Raw genomic sequence first — 19,324 nt, 5'->3', positions numbered from 1 at the left:
CCCACTAGCTGGATGAAGTGCACTGGGTGTTACAAAGCCTGCCTCAGACAGGAGGAAAGAGCTCCGAGAAATGACTGAGGCAGGGTCAAAATAGGCAGATAAGCCCAAGTGCCAGGGACAAAATGTATGGCGGGAAAAAGATGATTAGGCAAGGCTGTAGGCAGAACTGAAATGAGAGGGAAAAGACTGGGTCAAGAATGGGTGAAAGGGTTCAGGACTAAGACTGGTAAGTGTTGGGCAACCTTGTATAGAGGGTCTTATCTGTGTTCTCCAGCAGGGGTGCTTTCTAAAAAGGGGCTTCTGGCAAGATTTTTATTTCTTCTTCCTCTTTCTTTTCCCAAGTATCACATAATAATAGTTTCCTAACATTAAAAAATATGTGCCTGTGCATTGAAAAATGAGCCAAAAGAAATAGGACGAAAAGATACTAATAATAACTACTATTTATTGAGCACCTACTATGTGCTACACAGCAACTACTAGTTTGCACCCACATCTCAGTTAATCTTCTCAGTGAACCTGAGATGTTGTCATTATTATCATCTCCACCTTAAAGATGAGAAAACAGAGGTTAATTGGCTTGTCCAGGGGCCCAGCCATGATTCAATTTGTATCTGTGTGACTCCAAAGAGATGAATTTGCTCGCACACCCAGACCAAGCTCCATCTAAATTTACGGAAATCACCTCATCTCACCCCACATCCACACCTCACCAAAGGCCACCTCTTCCGTCATCAAGAAAGTGATGGGCTCGTGTCAACGCTGGTTATCCTCACACGGTTTCATTATATGGTGGGGGTTTTTATGAGACTCTACCACAGGCTGTTTTTCAAATTTATTTAATTCATCCATCATGCTCTGAAGCCATTTGCTTTTTTATATTGGACAGATGTAATGAGATTTTGGACACTAAAAAATGTTTTTATTAAAAGTTATGACCCAGAGCTAGTTGGTAGGGACTGTGCCATAAATCGCTGGAAGTGTGAGTATTTATAAAGGATGTAGCGACATAACCTTCACCTTTTAGGCCACTCCATAGATTATAGGCTCACTTAGACTGATATTGTCTCGCCACCTCTCCGCACCTCTGGCCAAATAATAATGATCATTTATGTGGTTATCTGATGTGCTTGTTCATCCTCTCCTCTTAGCCACAGTTGACTCTGGGGAAGCCAGTGCCCGGTGGAAGCAGGTGGTTGATGACAGGATTCGCTGGTGATTGGCCCGAAGGCCCTGCCGTGGTGGGCACGAGCACACTGGCGCTGCTCTGCAATCTTGTAACTGGAGCTGAGCCACGTAAAGTCACATGTGCCACAGACAGGGTGAAAGTGATTTCTGACAAATGCGTATCACGAGACTCTTGGGTGATAGTTTCTCCACTCCTACATTGCCCACAGGAAACTCTCCTCAAAATTAGGACATGAGACAATTATTTCTGCTCGTGCATAGTAACTCTATTTTAATGTCAATAGTATCAGATTCATATTAATGTTATACTTTCTAGAAATCATCCAGAGCATAATTAGCTTGTGGTATGGACCAAGACATGGTCATTAAATCTATACATAATAGATATCATATATTGTATGTTAGCTATAATAAATATTGTTGTGACTTTTAAGTTACCGTTTATTAAATAGAGCCCTGGGGTGTCAGACGGTGGGCCACAGTTCCACAGAAGACTGCAAGGGGATTGAAATACAGAAGTTTATTCCTCCCAGGTCCTGGAGGAGGGGCCCTGTGGAGGGGTCAAGGCTGGAGAGAGAGCAGCAGGACCTGGGGACCTGCCTTTATTAGGGCCCATGGGGGCAATGCATAGGGTTCCTGGGCTAAGGCCGGGTTGGGCAAATTCCAATCAAAGAGATCAGAGTTTGGGTAAGATTATCTGAGGGGTGCATACGGGGAAGGCCATGGGAGGCCAGGGAGACTGCTTATCACAGGAGCCATATCAGGAACTGGTGTTTATTTGTTTCTCGGCAGGCTGTTAGCTAGGGCATGCCTCACTGGAGGGGCTCATGTCATTTTGTGCAGGCCACTTGGCCACACAAAATGGATGCTGACGCAGCAATATTACGGAGTAGTTTAGCCAAACTCTCAATGGTATAAACAACAAAATAAAACATTAAAACAATTAGATTCGGTCAACTGCCAGCTGCCTTTAAAACATGCATTCATTCATATGTTTTTGAGCACAGCTGTGTGCCAGATCCCCTGTGAGCTGCTGGGGATTTGGGAGTGAGTACAGTGTGGTCCCTGCTTCCGGAAGCTCACCGTGTGGTCAGCACAGATGATGTGCTCTTATTCTCAGAGGAGGATTTACAGCTCACACAATCCCGGGAAGCTTCATGGAAGAGGTGGCCTTTCCTCTGGGGTGGAGGAATTGGATGAGCTTTGAGCTTACAGGGATGAGGAGAAGAGCATTTCAAGCAGAGGGGACAGCATGTGCAAAGGCACTTACCAAACGAGCTGTTCACGGGCTACTCTAAAGAGTTTAGTTTGGCTAAAGCACATAACATTTATTTTTCTTTTAAAACAAAAATCTCAAGGATAAACATTATGCTCTTATCTGTTGCCACTGTCAAGACTAGCCAGGTAAAGTCTGTAATTTCAGGAAGAGGGACTTACTTACACACGTACCATTGCTGTATTTCCTAATGAGGCCCATGTTTGATGATCTGCGTGCACTAGAAACATATTCCAGGGTGTTCACAGTACTTGGGCAACTGCTCCTGCTGATATTCGTTATAGTAGCCGTAATAATCCTAAACACACATCTAACGGCATCAAGCATAATATCGACTGTACGATTAGTATTTGCAGCTTGTGAGGCCGCCCTAGGCCTAGCTCTACTTAGGCCTGTCTAGACTGGGAGAGTGTAAATCCTACACAGATCCATCATCATTACACTCATGCATCCATGTCACTCGTGTGTCATTCACTTCATCCTCATCCATCATCCTTTGCACTTTCAGAATGGCCATCCGATTGAGCATTTTGAAGAACGGTTTGCTGCAGCCACCCCGGTAAGAATGAGAGGGCCCTCCTGGGGAACTGTTTCGTGTCATTATCATCCCATCATTCATGTCATGCTCATAAGTCGTGCCTTGTGGTTACAGAACAGAAACCTGCCGGTGGACTTCGATGAGATTTTTGAGGCAACACAGGTAAGGCCTCCAGGCTCTTGTTAAGTGAGGGCTGTTCTCGTCATTCTCATGCTTGCCGTGCTGTCCTCATCCAGCCTGCGTGAATGGCAGGCGCCCTGCTCTGCTCTGCTCTTTTCTAATAGGAAGACTATTGGCGGGCCTGTGATACGGTCAAATAGTGTGTGTGTGTGTGTGTGTGTGAGAGAGAGAGAGAGAGAGAGAGAGAGAGAGAGAGAGAGAGAGAGAGAGAGAAAGGGGCACTCTCGTTTCATTCAACAAATACTTTTCAAGCTCCTAGCATGTCCCTGGCATTCTGATAAATGCTGGAGAGGTCACATAGAGGAAGACCCGGTCTATCCTCAGGAAGCTCATATTATAACACAGTGCAGCACTGTGTAGCCTAGGCTAGGACAAGGTAGGACAGGGTAGGGTAGGGAGGGGTAGAGTAGGGAGTGGAGCATAAGGTCCGACAGCCTGGTGACGCGTAGCTTAGTGCAACACAGTACAATGGGGATTCAGACACAGAAGCAGGATGTGCCAGGTACACCGCTGAGAACCAAAGACAGGCCAGACTGCACTTTAATCAGGATGCCCTAGAATAGATGCACTGGTTTATAACCAATATCTGTACAGATTAGCTTTCAAAGTCCCAGTTACTAGACTATACTTGAAACCAATGAATTTGGAATCTCTAGGGTGTGAACCAGGCATCAATATTTCCCCCACCCCGGTTATTTCAATGGGCAGCCAAAGTTGAGAGCCACTGAAATCAGAATGTCTCATAACCTGTTCTTGGCAGTGGGGGGGAAACAGTCTTCTAATTTTTGTCCTGAAGGATGGGTGGTAAAAGCACTGGGGGAAGGAATGAGTGTTCTAAGTAGGAGGAAGTGCGTGTGCAAAGGCCTGAGCCCTGAGATGGCGTGTCCTTTACAACCCCTGGTGCTTCTCTGCTCCATGACACTGCCCTGATTGTGTCTATAGGCCTGTCTTTCCATCAAATCACCAGCTCTTGAGAGCAGAAGCAGGAATGTGTCTTACTCGCCCCTGTATTCCTTTGCACAGGAGCTGATGTACAGTAGGGGCTCCATACTTTTCCTAAATAAAGGAGCTCCCGATACCAAAGCATAGGGAGTGGGTCTGTGAGAATGCGTTTTGAGAGACATCACAGCCTTCGCCAATGGTGCCTTCAGAATTTCTCTATGGGAGGGGCCTAGGAGTCTAGTTGCAGTCGTCTAGTTGAACATAGGATCCGGGGACTGACCTGGAAACAGCAATTGTATAGCACTTCAGATATTCTTGTGAAAACATCACTTGTTTGTATCCAAGAATGGCTGGGGAAGGAGGAGGCCTGATGGAGATATTCAGGGGCTCCTCCTTCCACAGACAAGCTACTTGTCATTCCCTTCCCTGGCCTTGGCCGCTTCCAGTGTGACTCTGCTTACCCTGGAAAATGCCCGAAGCCTAAATTAGGAGCAGAATCTGCTCTCAATGGCCACCTCTGTCTTTACCTGAAGACATCCGCAGTACCAGTAATGGAAGGAGAGGCACGTAGTTATCTCGAGCCGGCCTTCCGGGTGATTTCTGCAGATGGATGTGCATCATGCCAGACCTTTTAGCAATGCTGGTTTCTACTTAGAAAATATTCTGGAGCTGGACTTGCACCGTGTCGGAAGGCTAACAAGGGCTCTGTAAAGTGATAGATAAACGAGATACTGCTTGGTCCAAAGGTCACAGCCAGCTTCTTTTAGCTGACTGGTCAGAGGCAGGTCACTTAACCTCTTGGTCTCAGCTCATCTGCAAAATATAGATAGTGAGACACCTATGCTGCCAAATTCACAAGTCTCAGTGCACGTCAAACATGATGATAATAAGTATTGCAAAGTGTATTGTAAACAGTAAAGTGGTTTACTAATGTGAACGATTACTTTTATTCTCTTGAGGCTGTTAAATGATTAATTAGGACAATATTATCAGATGGAACATGGCTTACTATGTTATAAATAAAAGGACTGAAGTTAAGGGGGGAAGGGAAGTTGTGAAAATAGATATTATTCCAGATTCTCAATTACATATGGTTATTAGAATTACTTTTAATTCTATGGGCTAAGAATCCCTTTTCTCTATAAAATTTAATTTAACTCAAGGTTCTATTTAAACAGCAAATCCAATGGGATGAATTAGTAATCTATGTTTTGTGCCTCTGCATGTTTTTCTCATTTAATACTTGAGTGAGAAATTATCTGGCAGAAAAGGAAAGTCTAGATCTCAAGAATGAAGGTTATTTTAAAAGTTGTGCTTAAGGAGAAAATTAGCCAGTAAACTATATTTATGATATTAGTAAAAGTGTACCACGAGTTCAACACATTTGAATCGTAAATTGTGTGACTTAATTATTAACTTCATTTTAATATTTTCCTACCACTGAAAATAGTTGTGGACCATTTTCAAAGCACTGGGTTCCACTTGCGAGAAAGCCCACCAGCTTCATTTGAATTAAATAGAATTATTACTTAGACAAATTTGGGAGAGAGTCTAAAGGATCCGTATAGTTTCATGAAATAATATAAAAAATTGATAACAAGCTAACGAAGTCTTGCCAAAGACAAGTAGCCAGATTTGGGAGAGCACCCTGCATGCCGGCCACGTCATTGCCATCGCAGAGCTCTGGGCTGTTATCCTGTGAAAGAATCAAGGTAGTAAAGAGTTGGCAGAAAAGACTGTGAAACGCACCAGGTGCCACCACTGTCCACTTCTCCGGCCTCCTCTCCTGCCCGCCTCTCCGCCATCACGCTGGTCCCACCAAACTGCTGAGACGCCCACCTGCTCAGGTTGTTCCAGGCCCCTGTCTCCATTGGTCACGCACTTGCATCTGCCTGGGTTGCCCCCTCCTCTGGGTTGCCTGGCTAACTTCTCCTCTTCTTCAGGATTCAGAGCAGGGCCTTTTCCTTGAGAAAACCTTTATTAAACTTCTTTGCCAAAATCTGGCTGGGTACCTTCTAGGTCTCCCCAGTGTCCCATAGAGACCTCTGTCACCATGCCTGCCACATGACCTTGAAATAATCTCCATGTACGGATTGTCCCCACCAGACTGGAAGCTCCCTGCAGGCTGGAACCTGGCATTTCTCATGAGTATGTTCCCAGCACCTAACAGTGTTCAGTGTTGAGGACAAACATGGCTTGTTGGGAAGGACATGGATGTGAATAGAGCTGTACTTGGTGCCAGGCACCGTTTTTCAATCTGAAAGCTTACAGGGAAGAGCTGAAAGTGAGTTAGCCAGGCTAAGCTTCTTGCAGCCAGAAGAGCCTTTTGTACTTTGTAAACCAGACGTAGCCACACTTCAAAGAAAGTCCTGCTATTAATAGTGTCAATTAATCTGCAGAGGAGATATTACCATGTCTGCGGTCCCAGTGAAGGAACTGCAGCCCTGAGGAGTGGCAGAGATGGAAGTGGCAGAACCCAAACGTCGGCCCCTGGTGTGGGATCTCTCCCAGCCCCCAGAGCTCACTTACCTGTCAGTAGGAGAGAACATTCTTTACTTGGTTGTGAATCATAGAGATCCAGTCCTGCCGGGTTAGCCCAGCTCAAGTGCAGGGGCCCTGCATGGTAGGCAGGCAGACACTCCCTGTCCTTTGAATGGTGTTTTTAGGTTTCCCCAATTAGAAGCTATTACTTATAATCCAAAGAGGAGCAGAAAGTGGTTTTTCCTTAGTGAGCCGGTTTGCACAAAGCATATGATTATATAGTTTAAATCAGGCCGTTGGAATCCTGGCCATAGACTCCCAGCAGTCTCTGAAGCTGGAAGTGTATGCAGATTAGTGTCTAAGTGTAACTTACAGGGTTTCTTCCACAGCTGTGGCTGGCCCCGCTCAGGCACTGCTGCATGATGGATGGGAGTACAGAAGACGCAGTGTCTGCAGTGATGGAGTTCCTAGGAGTGATCGATAGTGTATATTCTGGGCTAGTTGTGATGCCCTTCCTGGTATTAAATGATATGTTTTCTTTCCCTCCGACTACATTTTTAATTCTAAAGACAGACTCCTTCAGCGGCAGTCATTTGACTGCATGTTCGATGTGCAGAAAACTCAAGTCCTGGCCTGGGTGACCTGGAGGTCACTTCTGCGAGGCTCAGTTTATCTGTCTGCAAAAATGGGGATGATGATTCCTGCCTCTCAGGGTCATTGTCATTGGGAGCCTTGAGTGAGAAGAGGTCATGAAGTCGTGTGTTACGAAGCACACGAAAGGCGTTTTGTATGCATGGATACACTCATGAGAAAAAAAAACAAACAAACAAATGTTAGGGCTGCCTTCTTGCCTTTATCTCCTGGAGAAGAGAGGCAGTGCTGGCAGTGATGGTAACTCCATGTGAAGTGGTGTTATTGTTTATGGGAGGTGGCCACGGCCGAATCTCCTCGACTGAGCAAGGATAAACAGGCACACCGAAGCGAGAATGGATTCTGGCCACATCCCAGGTGTTTTTAGGATCCTGAGGTGCAGTAATGACCAAAAGGGCTTCTTGTTTATATAGATATGTTGCAAAAGAGAAATGTTGTTCCTCAGAGCATACTGTTTTTAAAGCAATGCCCAGCAGTGTCAGCGTTCCTTGTGGTTACGTCATTATCTTCTTGTCTTTTCAGGCTGTGACCCAATTAGAACTTTTTGGGGACATGTCCACCCCTCCTGATATAACCTCTCCCCCCGTAAGTATGCACTGCCCGCTGAGCCCTGCCTCCCTTCCCTTCCCTTCTTTCGTCTCATAGTGGCAAGAATATGGGATTTGGGGAAAAGAGACCTGCTGGTGGATTTCCACTGACTCTTTCAAGCTGTGTGATTTGGGCAAGTTAACTAGCCGTTCTGAACCTCAATCTCCTCTGCTATTTTTTAAAAAGGAAGTATGATATGTGCTTCTGTTTTGAGAAATAAATGAAACCGTGCATCAGCAGTTATAGAAGATCACCGGGTACTTGCTTTTCGCTGGGCGGTGGACAGACTCATGAATGGGATGTAGTCGCTGCCTGCAAGGAGTGCATGGTCTAGTTGGGGATGTGGGCAAGAAACGCAACAGGACCACAAACATTTAGCATTTGACAACATCTGCCCGGTGCCCACACAGCCAGGTGATCAGCCCAGTCAAGGAAGCACCTTCTCCCCGACTCCTTTCTGCCGTTCCCTCTCTCCTTTCTTCCTTTCCTCTATGCCTCTTCTTTTTCTTCCCTCCCCCTGCCACCTTCCCACCTGCCTGCTAGCTTTGGATTCCCGGCTCCACGTTCAGCCAGAGAATCTCAGTCATTGCTTATAAGGAGGCAAAGATTGTAGGAAGCCCTCATTTGAAAATGAAAAGAAGGGAAAAAGGAATTATTATGAAACCGAAGCAAAATAGAAACCCAGCGCTTTGAGAACTGGATGCATTCAAAGACCACCCTGCAGCCACTGCAACGGCAGAGCCTGCTGAGATGGGCCCTCTACCTGCTCTGCACCCACTCCCCAGCGGTAGGCAGGGAGCAGCCAGCCACAGCTGCGCCAGCTGAAGTGGCTGGGAGGGGGCAGCTCCTCCGGGCACCATGCATTTGTGCAGACTGAGGGACGGTGCTATGGTTCATTGATGCGATGCGTCTCACAGAGAAAGGCTGTCACCTCACCACTAAGGACAGATGGCACGAGACTCTGCTGCCCACAGCTGCCGCCAGGGAATCTAGGCACAGCTGTTCTGCTCCCAACACCTGATGTCCAGAGCAGCCGTGAAGGAGGGGACCGCAGCTCCTGCCTCCAGGGACACTGGACAGCTCTAGAGAACCTCATTCTCTCCTCCATCCCTGAGGGGAACAGCTGTGTCCTGGGTACTTGGCATCTCAGAACCGTAGGACTCTGGAGCTAGAAAGGCCTAAAGAGATCTTCTAACCTCATTTCCTTCGTTTTACAGATGAGCACACTGAGTTCCAGAGAGGCCATGTTACTCACCCAGTGTCACATAGGGAAAAAGAGAGTGACGTTGATTGTGTTTAAAAGTGCTTAGTGCAGCGTCTCATGGCTGTGTTTCTGGCCCTGAACCCAAGTGCAGTCCAAATGGGTATTTCATTATCCTCGGAACAATGCCGTTCTTCCCACAAGCTGCTAGTTTAAAAGTGACCCCGTCTAATTGCCATGGTTTCAGGATTAATTGCTTGCCCCAGTCTATCCCAAGGGGAAAAAAATAAGGATATCATGGTATCAAAATGACATACTCTATAGGCAAAATGCCTCTGTAAATGGGTGTAGCCCTTTAAAAGGAAACTGCGTACGAAGTTTTTATCTCAGTGTCCCTCACCTTACACAACAGGTCATGCCGCAGACCTTTCTGGAACCTGGAATTCCTGCATGGGCCAGGCACTATCGAGTTTGCAGCTGCTCAGGCGTTGTTGTTTTGGGGGTTTCTTTTTGTTGTTTTTTTCGGGGGGCAGGGAGGAGGCCGTTGTTGTTTTTATCATCTTCTTGAAAATATTTACTTCTTTTTACAAGTGAAGAGAAGATTCAGGCCAAATTCTGGGAGGCACCAGGGTAGAGGCTCTCTGTTCCAGCTGCTAAACACTATTTATTCATTTAGTCAGCTGTTTATTGACCATGTATTAAGTGACAGGCCCTGAGCTGGGCATACAGTAGGTCCTGAGTGGGTGTGTGTCACTTTGAATTGACCACGTCTAAAGGATGAAAGCCAGACATTATGGAATAATTCGAGGGCCCAAAAACACCCCTCAGGGGTTGGGGCTCAATCTAAACAGCCACGATACTGGCAAACGTCATCCTTTGCTGAACACCTACTACATGTCTCAGAATGGTGCCAGCAGCTTTAAATGCACGATCTCATTTACTCCTCCCAGCAGCTCAAGAGGTAGGTATCATTTTGTTCGTTTTACAGTTAATCTGTGTGACCGGCTCATGGTCTGTACCCCACCTAAGTGGTCTGGACCGGGGCTCGTTTCTACAGCACACGCACGTACCTGCTGCCTCCCATCCTTGATGACTGCTGAGCCACTCCCCAGGACCCTCATGCACCCTCTGTCTCTCTCTGTCTGACAGACTCCTGCAACTCCAGGTGATGCCTTTATCCCGTCTTCATCTCAGACACTTCCAGCGAGTGCAGACATGTTTGGTTCTGTACCTTTCGGCACTGCTGCTGTACCCTCAGGTAAGCCGTCTTCCACCTGCTTCCCTTCCTTCGGCCTCCATCAAGAAAGAGAAAGAATTGACTGAACCGGCTGCCAGAGTATGCCACAACCCCTGTGGAACCACCATTCTCTCCTTGTGACTCTTCAGGTGACACTGAGAAGTTGTCATGGGTGAGGCGGGAAGGCTGGTATTTACAAAGGTCTGGTGTACTGCTGGAATTCAATGATGTCTTTCACCTGGGAAGTTCAAGATTCTAGGTTACTGAGGTATAAAGCTTTAGAGAGCTTGGTGCACACACAGCCATGCAAGTCGGTTTCTTCCTGTCTATTTCAGCCAGAAGGAAAAAAGCTGGTCAGTGGAGAGAAGGTGAGTCAGATCTCCACACACCTCTTGAGATCTGACTCATAGATGGGATCTGTCTCATTTGATGGAGATTCAAGGACGGGGAGATTCCCCATACAAGAAACCTAAGGGAAAAAGCAAACTGCTCACAGTGAAATGGGAGGGTGATGGAGCTCTTAGTGATTTAGAACGCGATTGTTCTTTTTTCAAATATTTTTAAAAGCGTGTATACTACTTTCACAACAGAGTAAAAATATATAGTGTTTCAGGTGAGTGACAAATTGGTGGGGTCGCTGGCATCTTGTTCCCATGTGGTCAGGCTCTCCATGCAGCCAGTCCTCTCTACTTGGACATGACCAAAACTGGTATTACTTCTGCTTTTCACATACATGGGAGCCTGAAGGACTGTGCTTTCTTTTTTATTTTTTTTAATTAAAGTTTATTGGGGTGACAATTGTTAATAAAGTTACATAGGTTTCAGGTGTACAATGCTGTAAATACATCATCTCTGTGTCACATTGTGTGTTCACCACCCAGAAGTTTACTTTCTTTAACTACGTATTTGAAGTTTGTGGCTTCATCTCTCTTTTTCTACTTTGTTTTCATAACTGGCAAATAGAGTTTAAATACTTTAGAATACAAATCTTGCAGTTTTTTTTTCCTGTAAATAATTACTCTTAATTACATAGTGTCAGAAACAAATTCTTGCCGCCACAGATAAACCTTGTTGTTCTTCAAAGTGAATTAAAAATGTATACCCTGTCCTGAAACAGTTAACACTTACTCCTCATGAGCCCAGGGATCATTATGAATTTGGAGAAGCAACCGAGTTTGGCAGCCACTGGATCTACTTACAATTTAGAATGTGCAAGTAGCCTACAAATGTATGTGAGTGCTAAGCTTCCCAACTGAATCTGTTTTACCCATCTCTAAAATGGGATAGTGGTGATGACTGGTTTTCCTTACCTAAAACAGTTATCAAAATTGCCTTGGAAATAGTATAATAGCATATGTCATTTTAAATCAGTTTAAAATGAGAGTAACAGTTTTCAATCAGAAATGCACTACCTTTTTGTGTCATCAGCCTTGTGTTCAGAATACCCTTGCTTTGCCGCCATTACGTGACCCATGGAGACATGCTGGGACAGGTGCTGGGAACTGTAGGTACCAAACTTACTAATTTACAGGCGTGTTCGTTCTGCAGATAATCACTGCCTGCCCACTATGTTCCAGGTTCTGTTCTAGGTGCCTGGGGTGTGTCAGTGAATACAACAGACCCCTCCCCGCAGAGAGCTCACTTTCTATTTGAGAGACAAGACAACAACATTAAAATACGTAACGTATGTAATATGTTAGAAAATAGTAAGAGGTCTGGACAAGAACAAAAGGTATAGTACGGCATGGGGGCTTTGGAGCAGGTGAAGAGCCACTGTAAATGGAGGCTGCAGTCAGGAGGGACTCCTGCAAAGGGGAGATGTGAGCAGACTGGGAGGGGTAAGGGAGAGATCCAGGAAGGTATCAGGGTCACGTGTACCCCAGGAGAGGAGGAAGGACTTGGCCCCTCGGAGTCTCTGTTCCCTTCTCTGTGAGAGGGTGGGACTGGATGCAATTGCCCATGTCGTCCAGGCCTTTTGATGAAAAGCACCTGAGGACCCGCCCATGCCAGGCACTGCTCGGGGTCTGCTCTGCAGCTTGTCCCAGGTGAGGGCTTTGAAGACCTGCATTTTTGTCTTGCTGGTTGACCAGCTATGCTACAAACTATGGACAAGCCACTTCTGCACATCCAGATTTGGTTTCTGCAGCTACTAAAAATACATATATATGTGTATATGTGTGTGTGTGTGTGTGTGTGTGTGTGTGTGTGTGTGTGTATGTATATATATGTATATATGCATGTGTGTTACCTCCAAGCTTCCAATTTTTAGAATGTGTATCTAAAATTAATTTCAATTAGCATATTTTTGCTTTCTTGCTCTACATAAAATACGCTGAAGAACAAAACTAGGCTTCAGTTGGTGGTAAAGTACCTGCCCTTTTCCTCCCTTAACTGGCCTTAAAAATCTCCGCAGCCATGAATCTCCATCTCCGGGTCCCTAATCGTGGAGCTTAGTGATGGGGGATGAGGAAGAAAACTGGGGTGTGCAGCATAAGGGACAGGCTGTGGGACGCTATTGTGTCCAGTGGACTAGGTATGAATCCCAGCTCAGCCATTTGTTTATAAGCTGTAGACTCCTGGGCCAATTACTTAACCTGTCAGAGCCAGAGTTTCTTCATCTTTATAACTGAATTGAAAATAATACTTACCTTGCAGCAATATCATGAGGATTGAATGAGACAGTTAAGTGCCTTGAAAAATGCTAGCACATTTTAGATGCTTTATGTAGAAAATGCTGTTATTACGATTATCCTGATTTCTAAAGTAGAAGAAAATATGTGTTGTCCTATCCTGTTTCCCCGAAAATAAGACCTAGCCGGACAATCAGCTCTAACATGTCTTTTGGAGCAAAAATTAATATAAGACGCGGTCTTATTTTACTATATAAGACCGGGTCTTATATAATATAATATAAGGCCTAAGACCCATCTTATATTAATTTTTGCTCCAAAAGACGCATTAGAGCTGATTGCCTGTCTCGGTCTTATTTTCAGGGAAACACGGTACCTATACTATTTTTCTTTACATTCTTGAGATGTTTAAAAAATGCATATAATGAAGTGTAGGTCTTTGGCCTCTTGACTGTGCCTGGTGGAGCTGGTCTGGGTGGAGACGGGTGGCTGGAGAATGTACTGTGTATGAACACAGAGCCTGCCACTAACCAGCTGTATGTAATATTCAGCTGAATCTCTTCTGAGCCTCAGGAAACATATCTGTAAAATGGGGATCAGAATTCCACTCCATAGAGCTGTTCTTAAGATTATACAAGATAATACCTATAGTAAAACATTTAAAACAATGCCTGGCAGTGTTTACATAAGTAAGGTCTCACCTAATGTTTGCTACCTTGTTCACCAGAGGCCCTGGCTCTGCTACCCATGCTGTTTGTAACTGTGGCAAACCATCCCCTCAGGAAGCTACAATTTCTCTAAAAATGTAAACTCCGCTAGGGCAAGGATTGTTTTTTGTTATTGTTGTTGTTGTTGTTGTTTTTACTGTTTTGTTCTTCACTGCATCTCCATCTCCAGAGACTGAAACAGTGCTTGGCATCTAGTAGGAATATTTCTGAGTGAATGAATAAATCAATCAATCAAATGAAATAATGTAGATAAGAGGTACCATGCAAGTTCCCTATATGTTGTGGGAATCCCTTAGTTTTCAGTGTTTTTCTTACATTTTCAGTCTGCTACTTTTTTTTTTTCTTTTTTCAAATAACGAGGGTATCCCCGGGTACCAGCATCTGGTTATAAGTTGCAATTTCCAACACTTTTTAAAAATCTAACTGCAAGGCAGTAACGCAGGTGTTTCACCTCACAGCAAGGAAGTTTATGATGGATCTGAACTCTCTGGCATAAACAGATGCTCCTTGGCACCTCCTCTCTCCACTGTTGAATGTCAATGAGCAAACAGTTACTAAGCTGTTATTGTTATGTGGCTGCAGTGGCAGCCACCAAGTGGCTTCCCTCGTCCAGGACTAGCGCAGCCCTGCCACTGAGGTGTCCCATCAGGCATGCACCATGCCACGTGGCCAGAGAAGCTTAGTTCACAGAACTGGGGGAAGCCCAAGCTGCGCGGACCCACTCCCCACCCCAGGAAAAAACGAGTGAGACCTGCAAGTTCCCAAACATGATACCCAATTACCCTGTGCTGCCTTTTTTTCTTTTGAATATTGTACTTTGGTCTGAAGCAGATGGCATGAGGCCAGAGAGACATGCTAATAGCTCTCTCTAGAAAAGTGTGCACAGCCCATCTGTTTTTTCCTTGTGGGGGAAAAAAAAAGATAGGGAAAAAAAAAAAAACCCTGCTACATGCTACCATCAGTAGAATCCTCAGAGATCACAGCACTTATGCATCTTGAAATTTAATTGTACACTTGGAAAAATGCAGGGAAGACATTTATTCTATCACTCATTCACCTGTATATAGAGCCTTTCTCCAATCTAAATCATTTAGGGAGCAGCTGATTTGTGCCCAAAACTATGCTAGACACCGACGGGGGAGAGTGATAAAATCAAGGGCTCCTGCTAGCAGGTGGTTTCTAGTCTACTGAGCGAAGACAGAATCACCAGGCAATTACAAAGCAGTATGAGAAGTGCCGTGAGAGAGATGAACAGAGGGCTGCGGAAGCCCAGCAAAGGAGAACCAACTGAGTCTAGAAGTGATGCTGAGCTGAGTGAGTCTCAAAGAGCAAATAAGGGGTAGCCACGTGTAGCAATAAATAGGGGTTGGCATCCCAGGCAGATGGGCCAACAGAGACAAGAGAACAGGTTGAGGGTTGTTTGCAGCTGCTACCGGAAAGGGTGCTAGTAGGAATTCGAACTGAAAATGGGGAGGAAGAGGTGGAGAGGGGGCTGACCCCCAAAGGCTCATAAGCCAAGCTCAGGCATCTGAACCTGATGCTCAGGACACTAAAGCACTACATGTGCATTTTAGAACAGTCCTCTGGTGGCACACAGGAGGGTGGAATGAAAGCAAAGCCAAAAATAGGCTGGGGGAAGAGGAAGCCTTCCATCTATGCAGCAAGAGGACATCAGCGTTGAGGTGGTTGCAAGACCCCCCGGCAGGTCTCCACACTGTCAGAGTCACCGTTTCCTTCTTACAACAAATAGCTGTCATATTATGAAATGAAATTCATAGATGATATAACCCATCTGTACAGTTTCTCAGAAGTCAATGTGATGCCCAAATAGTAATATAAGGAAGAAATAAAGGAAGGCTAACTTGTAACGAAAACATATGTATTTCAATAAGGAAATACCCAGGCACAACCACACTAGAAGACGTACAAAGTAGTCAGGTGTGTATACTTAGACATACAATCACCACAGGTACAGACTATACAGGAGTGTCAGGTTGGCTCAAATAGCACAAGAAGTGTCTGGTAGGGACCACGATTTTCCAAATTCGTGAAAAACTATTGACAGTGTTCCAAACAAAACAAAGTAACAGTCTTCCCTCAGTGTTACATTCCTGGAAAATTAAGTACATTAAAACTGTGCAAATAAACTTTGACTATTCTATGTACCATGTTTCCCCAAAAGTAAGACCTAACGGGAAAACGAGCCCTGGCATGATTTTTCAGGATGACATCCCCTGAACAGAAGCCCTAATGCGTCTTTTGGAGCAAAACTTAATATAAGACCCAGTCTTATTTTCGGGGAAACACGCTAATTCAAAGTTCAGTCTATACTCAAATAATCATGAACAGGAAGTGGGATAGTGTTTTGTTAATGCACGTGGACCTCACACATCACAGGATGTCTTGTATCAATGCTCTTGGCCCCTTCAATGGCAAAGTACCCATCCCCAAGTTATCAGGACAACCAAACAACATACCGCACGTATGTCCTAATCATCCGTTACGGGGAGGTATCACTCTCATTGAGAACCTGTGAGCTCATTCAAGTAACTCAGAAGATAAAAACAAAGTTGCAAAATTCTTAGTCTGTTGTTAAGTTCCAGTCACTGCATTATTATGATGGGCAAGGCAACAGGCGTTTCAAGTTTTAAATGTCAGCACAAATGCCTCTTGCACCCCTCTTATTTCAGTGCGTTAGGGCTAAAGTGATCTCATAAGGATACTGCCTGTTTTGTTTATTGACATCCCTGCCTCATTCCATAAAATCATGTAACACGGCTCAGTTAAACATCAAGATTAATCTTTCTCTGCGTCCTGTCTTGGCCACGCGGGAGCCTCCTCTTACCTTGCAAGGAAATGGCCTGGCATTCAATGTTGGCTCCATCCCTTATCGATTAGTTGAAGGTCAGGTAGACCTAAGGCTGGGGCACCTGCACATGATTTCTCTGGTCTCAGTGGAGTCACTGACATGGCATGACTGGTACCGTGGTGCCCACCTGTCTTCCCTTTGGAAGTTACTGGGATACCCTTCACCCACCCCTCCCTTTTTCCTGGTCTCGCTGCTTTGTACCTGCAAATTCCTCCTGACAGCCATGAAATCATGTGTGTTGAGAGGCCAGGCAAAGCTAGCTTGTCTACCCTCTGTACTGCCTGTCCTGGTCGTCCGTCTGCCACGCTCGACCGTCTATTCCTGTGGCTATTGGGTTCTCTGATCAGAAATCGGCCTTGGCCATCTGGGGGAGGCAGTGTGGTACAGAGAAAAGCACACAGGCTTTGGGGGCGGGTGACCTCCTTTGAGCTCCTGATCCCACTTCGTGCCAGCTGTGTGACTCTGAACGAGGATCTTTTCCTCTCTGAGCACCAATTTCCTCATCCCTCAAATGGAGATAATAATACCTACCCTGCAAGGATTTTGTGAACGTGTAGCACCTAATGCTACACCTAGCACATTGTAATCATTTAATAAGTGGAAATTATTGTTATTATTGCTACAATTACTATTGTTACTGTAAAACAAGGTCACTTGCGCTTCTTTTAAAATGAGTGTATCTCACCTGAAGGAAATAACACAGCAAATAGTCATGACGGTAACATATGTGAATGCACCCCTGTATGTTTGCGGTGCCAATCTGTACTGCTATTCGAAGTGTTCCTGAGTAGGACAATGATCTGTTTTTATAATGTCTAAAATTGGCATCATAATTCAGAAACCATGAATAGTAATACCTATCGCTACCATTTATTGCATGTCTGTTATATATCAAGGAAGGTATTAAGTGCATGTTTGTAGGCTCTGATTCAAATTGTACTAATTGCTAACATTTACTGACTGCTCACTCTGTGGCAGGTGCAGTGCTCCACACCTTAAATCCATAATCTCAGTTAATTGTTAAACCATCCCAATGAGGCTGAAAGTATTTTATAGAGTAGGAGACAGAGCTTTAGAGAGCTACCCAAACGCCACAGATAAGAATCGGCACTCTGAATTTTAACCTTGACCTCTAAAATGCCAACATGCCGATTTTTGTTCACTTTGCACATAGCTTCGATGCTGAAGAGAAAGATGTTCTAACCAGCTCTCCAACAAAGAGCCTGACTGTGGGGACAGAGCCCCAAAAAGCAGTTTCCAGGCTCTCGACCTCACGTAGAAAGGTGCTGGCTCGGGTAGTAGATGGCCGTCAGCTGTAACCAGTTAGCCATTGGCCGCTGATATAACTGCCGTGGCTAAACTAGCAAGCACGATTGCATTTAGCAAGTGGAGTTGGTTGGTTGGCAAGGAAGCAGGTGGCGGATTGTGGATCGTGTTGATCCTGCTTTCTGTGTCTCCCCCGGCGGCCAGCGAGAGTGGCATGCAGGAAGACCTCTCGTTGGGATACTGGGGGATGTTTGCTGTTTGCTTTTGTGTCCTGACCAGCTTGCTCCCTTGCTGCATTCTAGTTGCCCCTTAGGAGGCATCTCCTTCGAGAGGTTCCCAGGACCCCTGCTCTGGAAGCCAGGCTCCATGGAAAGAGGAGCTCCTGCTTTACTCATCTTTGCATCCCCAGTCCCTAGCACACAACCTGACACTCCGTAGTTTCTCATTACCTCGTTGCCAATCACTAGACTCCAGGAATTATTGTCTCCCGGGGTGCCTTACTCTTCTTTTTCACCCTACCAGGTTATGTCGCAATGGGCGCCGTCCTCCCATCCTTCTGGGGCCAGCAGCCCCTTGTCCAGCAGCAGATCGCCATGGGTGCTCAGCCACCAGTCGCTCAGGTGATGCCGGGGGCTCAGCCCATCGCATGGGGCCAGCCGGGTCTCTTCCCCGCCACTCAGCAGCCCTGGCCAGCTGTGGCGGGGCAGTTTCCGCCCGCCGCCTTCATGCCCACACAAACTGTTATGCCTTTGCCAGCCGCCATGTTCCAAGGTCCCCTTCCCCCCCTTGCAACCGTCCCAGCCACGGGTGACTCCGCCAGGTCAAGTCCACAGACCGACAAGCCCAGGCAGAAAATGGGGAAAGAAATGTTTAAAGATTTCCAGATGGCCCAGCCTCCACCTGTGCCCTCCCGCAAACCCGACCAACCCTCCCTCACCTGTACCTCAGAGGCCTTCTCCAGTTACTTCAACAAAGTCGGGGTGGCACAGGATACAGATGACTGTGATGACTTTGACATCTCCCAGTTGAACTTGACCCCTGTGACTTCTACCACACCATCAACCAACTCACGTGAGTACCCGTCATGAACCCGATGAGAGGGGTGTCTTGTGTCTGGGGTCCGAGCGCTCATCTCAGTCACGTTCAACAGGACTCTCTGTTTATGTTCTTGCTGCTACTAATAATAGCTACCAATTGTTAGGGACCAATTATGACAGACACCCCTCCTCCACATACTATAATATCTATATTATTTTTGTACTCACAACAATGCTTATGACAAGTTTTGTGAGACTTGTTTGACAGATAATGAAAGGTTCAAAGACAAAGAGAATAGACACAGTGGTAGAAGTGAATACAAGCCTGTTATTTTTCTACCATGTCACTTGGCCTCTTGGGTTTCTGTTCATTTGCTCATTCATTCATTCATGGATGCATATCCCAGCTAGGACACAAAGATCAAAAATGAAATAAAAATGAATGATGGGTGTGAATTTTTAGGAACAAGGATAAAAATTTAGAATAGGAAATTAAGATCAGGGGGAAACTT

The 19,324-nt window shown here is 45.6% G+C and overlaps 1 protein-coding gene across 6 annotated transcripts in view; it reads left to right on the top strand.

The window, feature by feature from the left end:
* DAB1 (DAB adaptor protein 1) overlaps window positions 1-19,324 on the top strand; it is a 390,549-nt gene that overhangs the window by 355,227 nt on the left and 15,998 nt on the right. For 3 of the 6 annotated variants that reach the window (XM_033115308.1, XM_033115307.1, XM_033115306.1), the window contains 5 exons: window positions 2,973-3,023; window positions 3,117-3,164; window positions 7,779-7,841; window positions 10,195-10,303; window positions 18,298-18,846. In XM_033115308.1, coding sequence (XP_032971199.1) covers window positions 2,973-3,023; window positions 3,117-3,164; window positions 7,779-7,841; window positions 10,195-10,303; window positions 18,298-18,846 — 820 coding nt within the window. Of the gene's footprint in view, window positions 1-2,972; window positions 3,165-7,778; window positions 7,842-10,194; window positions 10,304-18,297; window positions 18,847-19,324 lie in introns of all 6 variants that reach the window. The other 3 variants (XM_033115304.1, XM_033115303.1, XM_033115305.1) reach the window with 1 other exon arrangement.

The sequence above is a fragment of the Rhinolophus ferrumequinum genome, chromosome 9, assembly GCF_004115265.2.
Source record: "Rhinolophus ferrumequinum isolate MPI-CBG mRhiFer1 chromosome 9, mRhiFer1_v1.p, whole genome shotgun sequence".
NCBI classification, from domain to species: domain Eukaryota; kingdom Metazoa; phylum Chordata; class Mammalia; order Chiroptera; family Rhinolophidae; genus Rhinolophus; species Rhinolophus ferrumequinum.
Note: the sequence above shows the minus strand (reverse complement) of the source record. Positions and strands in the feature narration are given on the sequence as shown.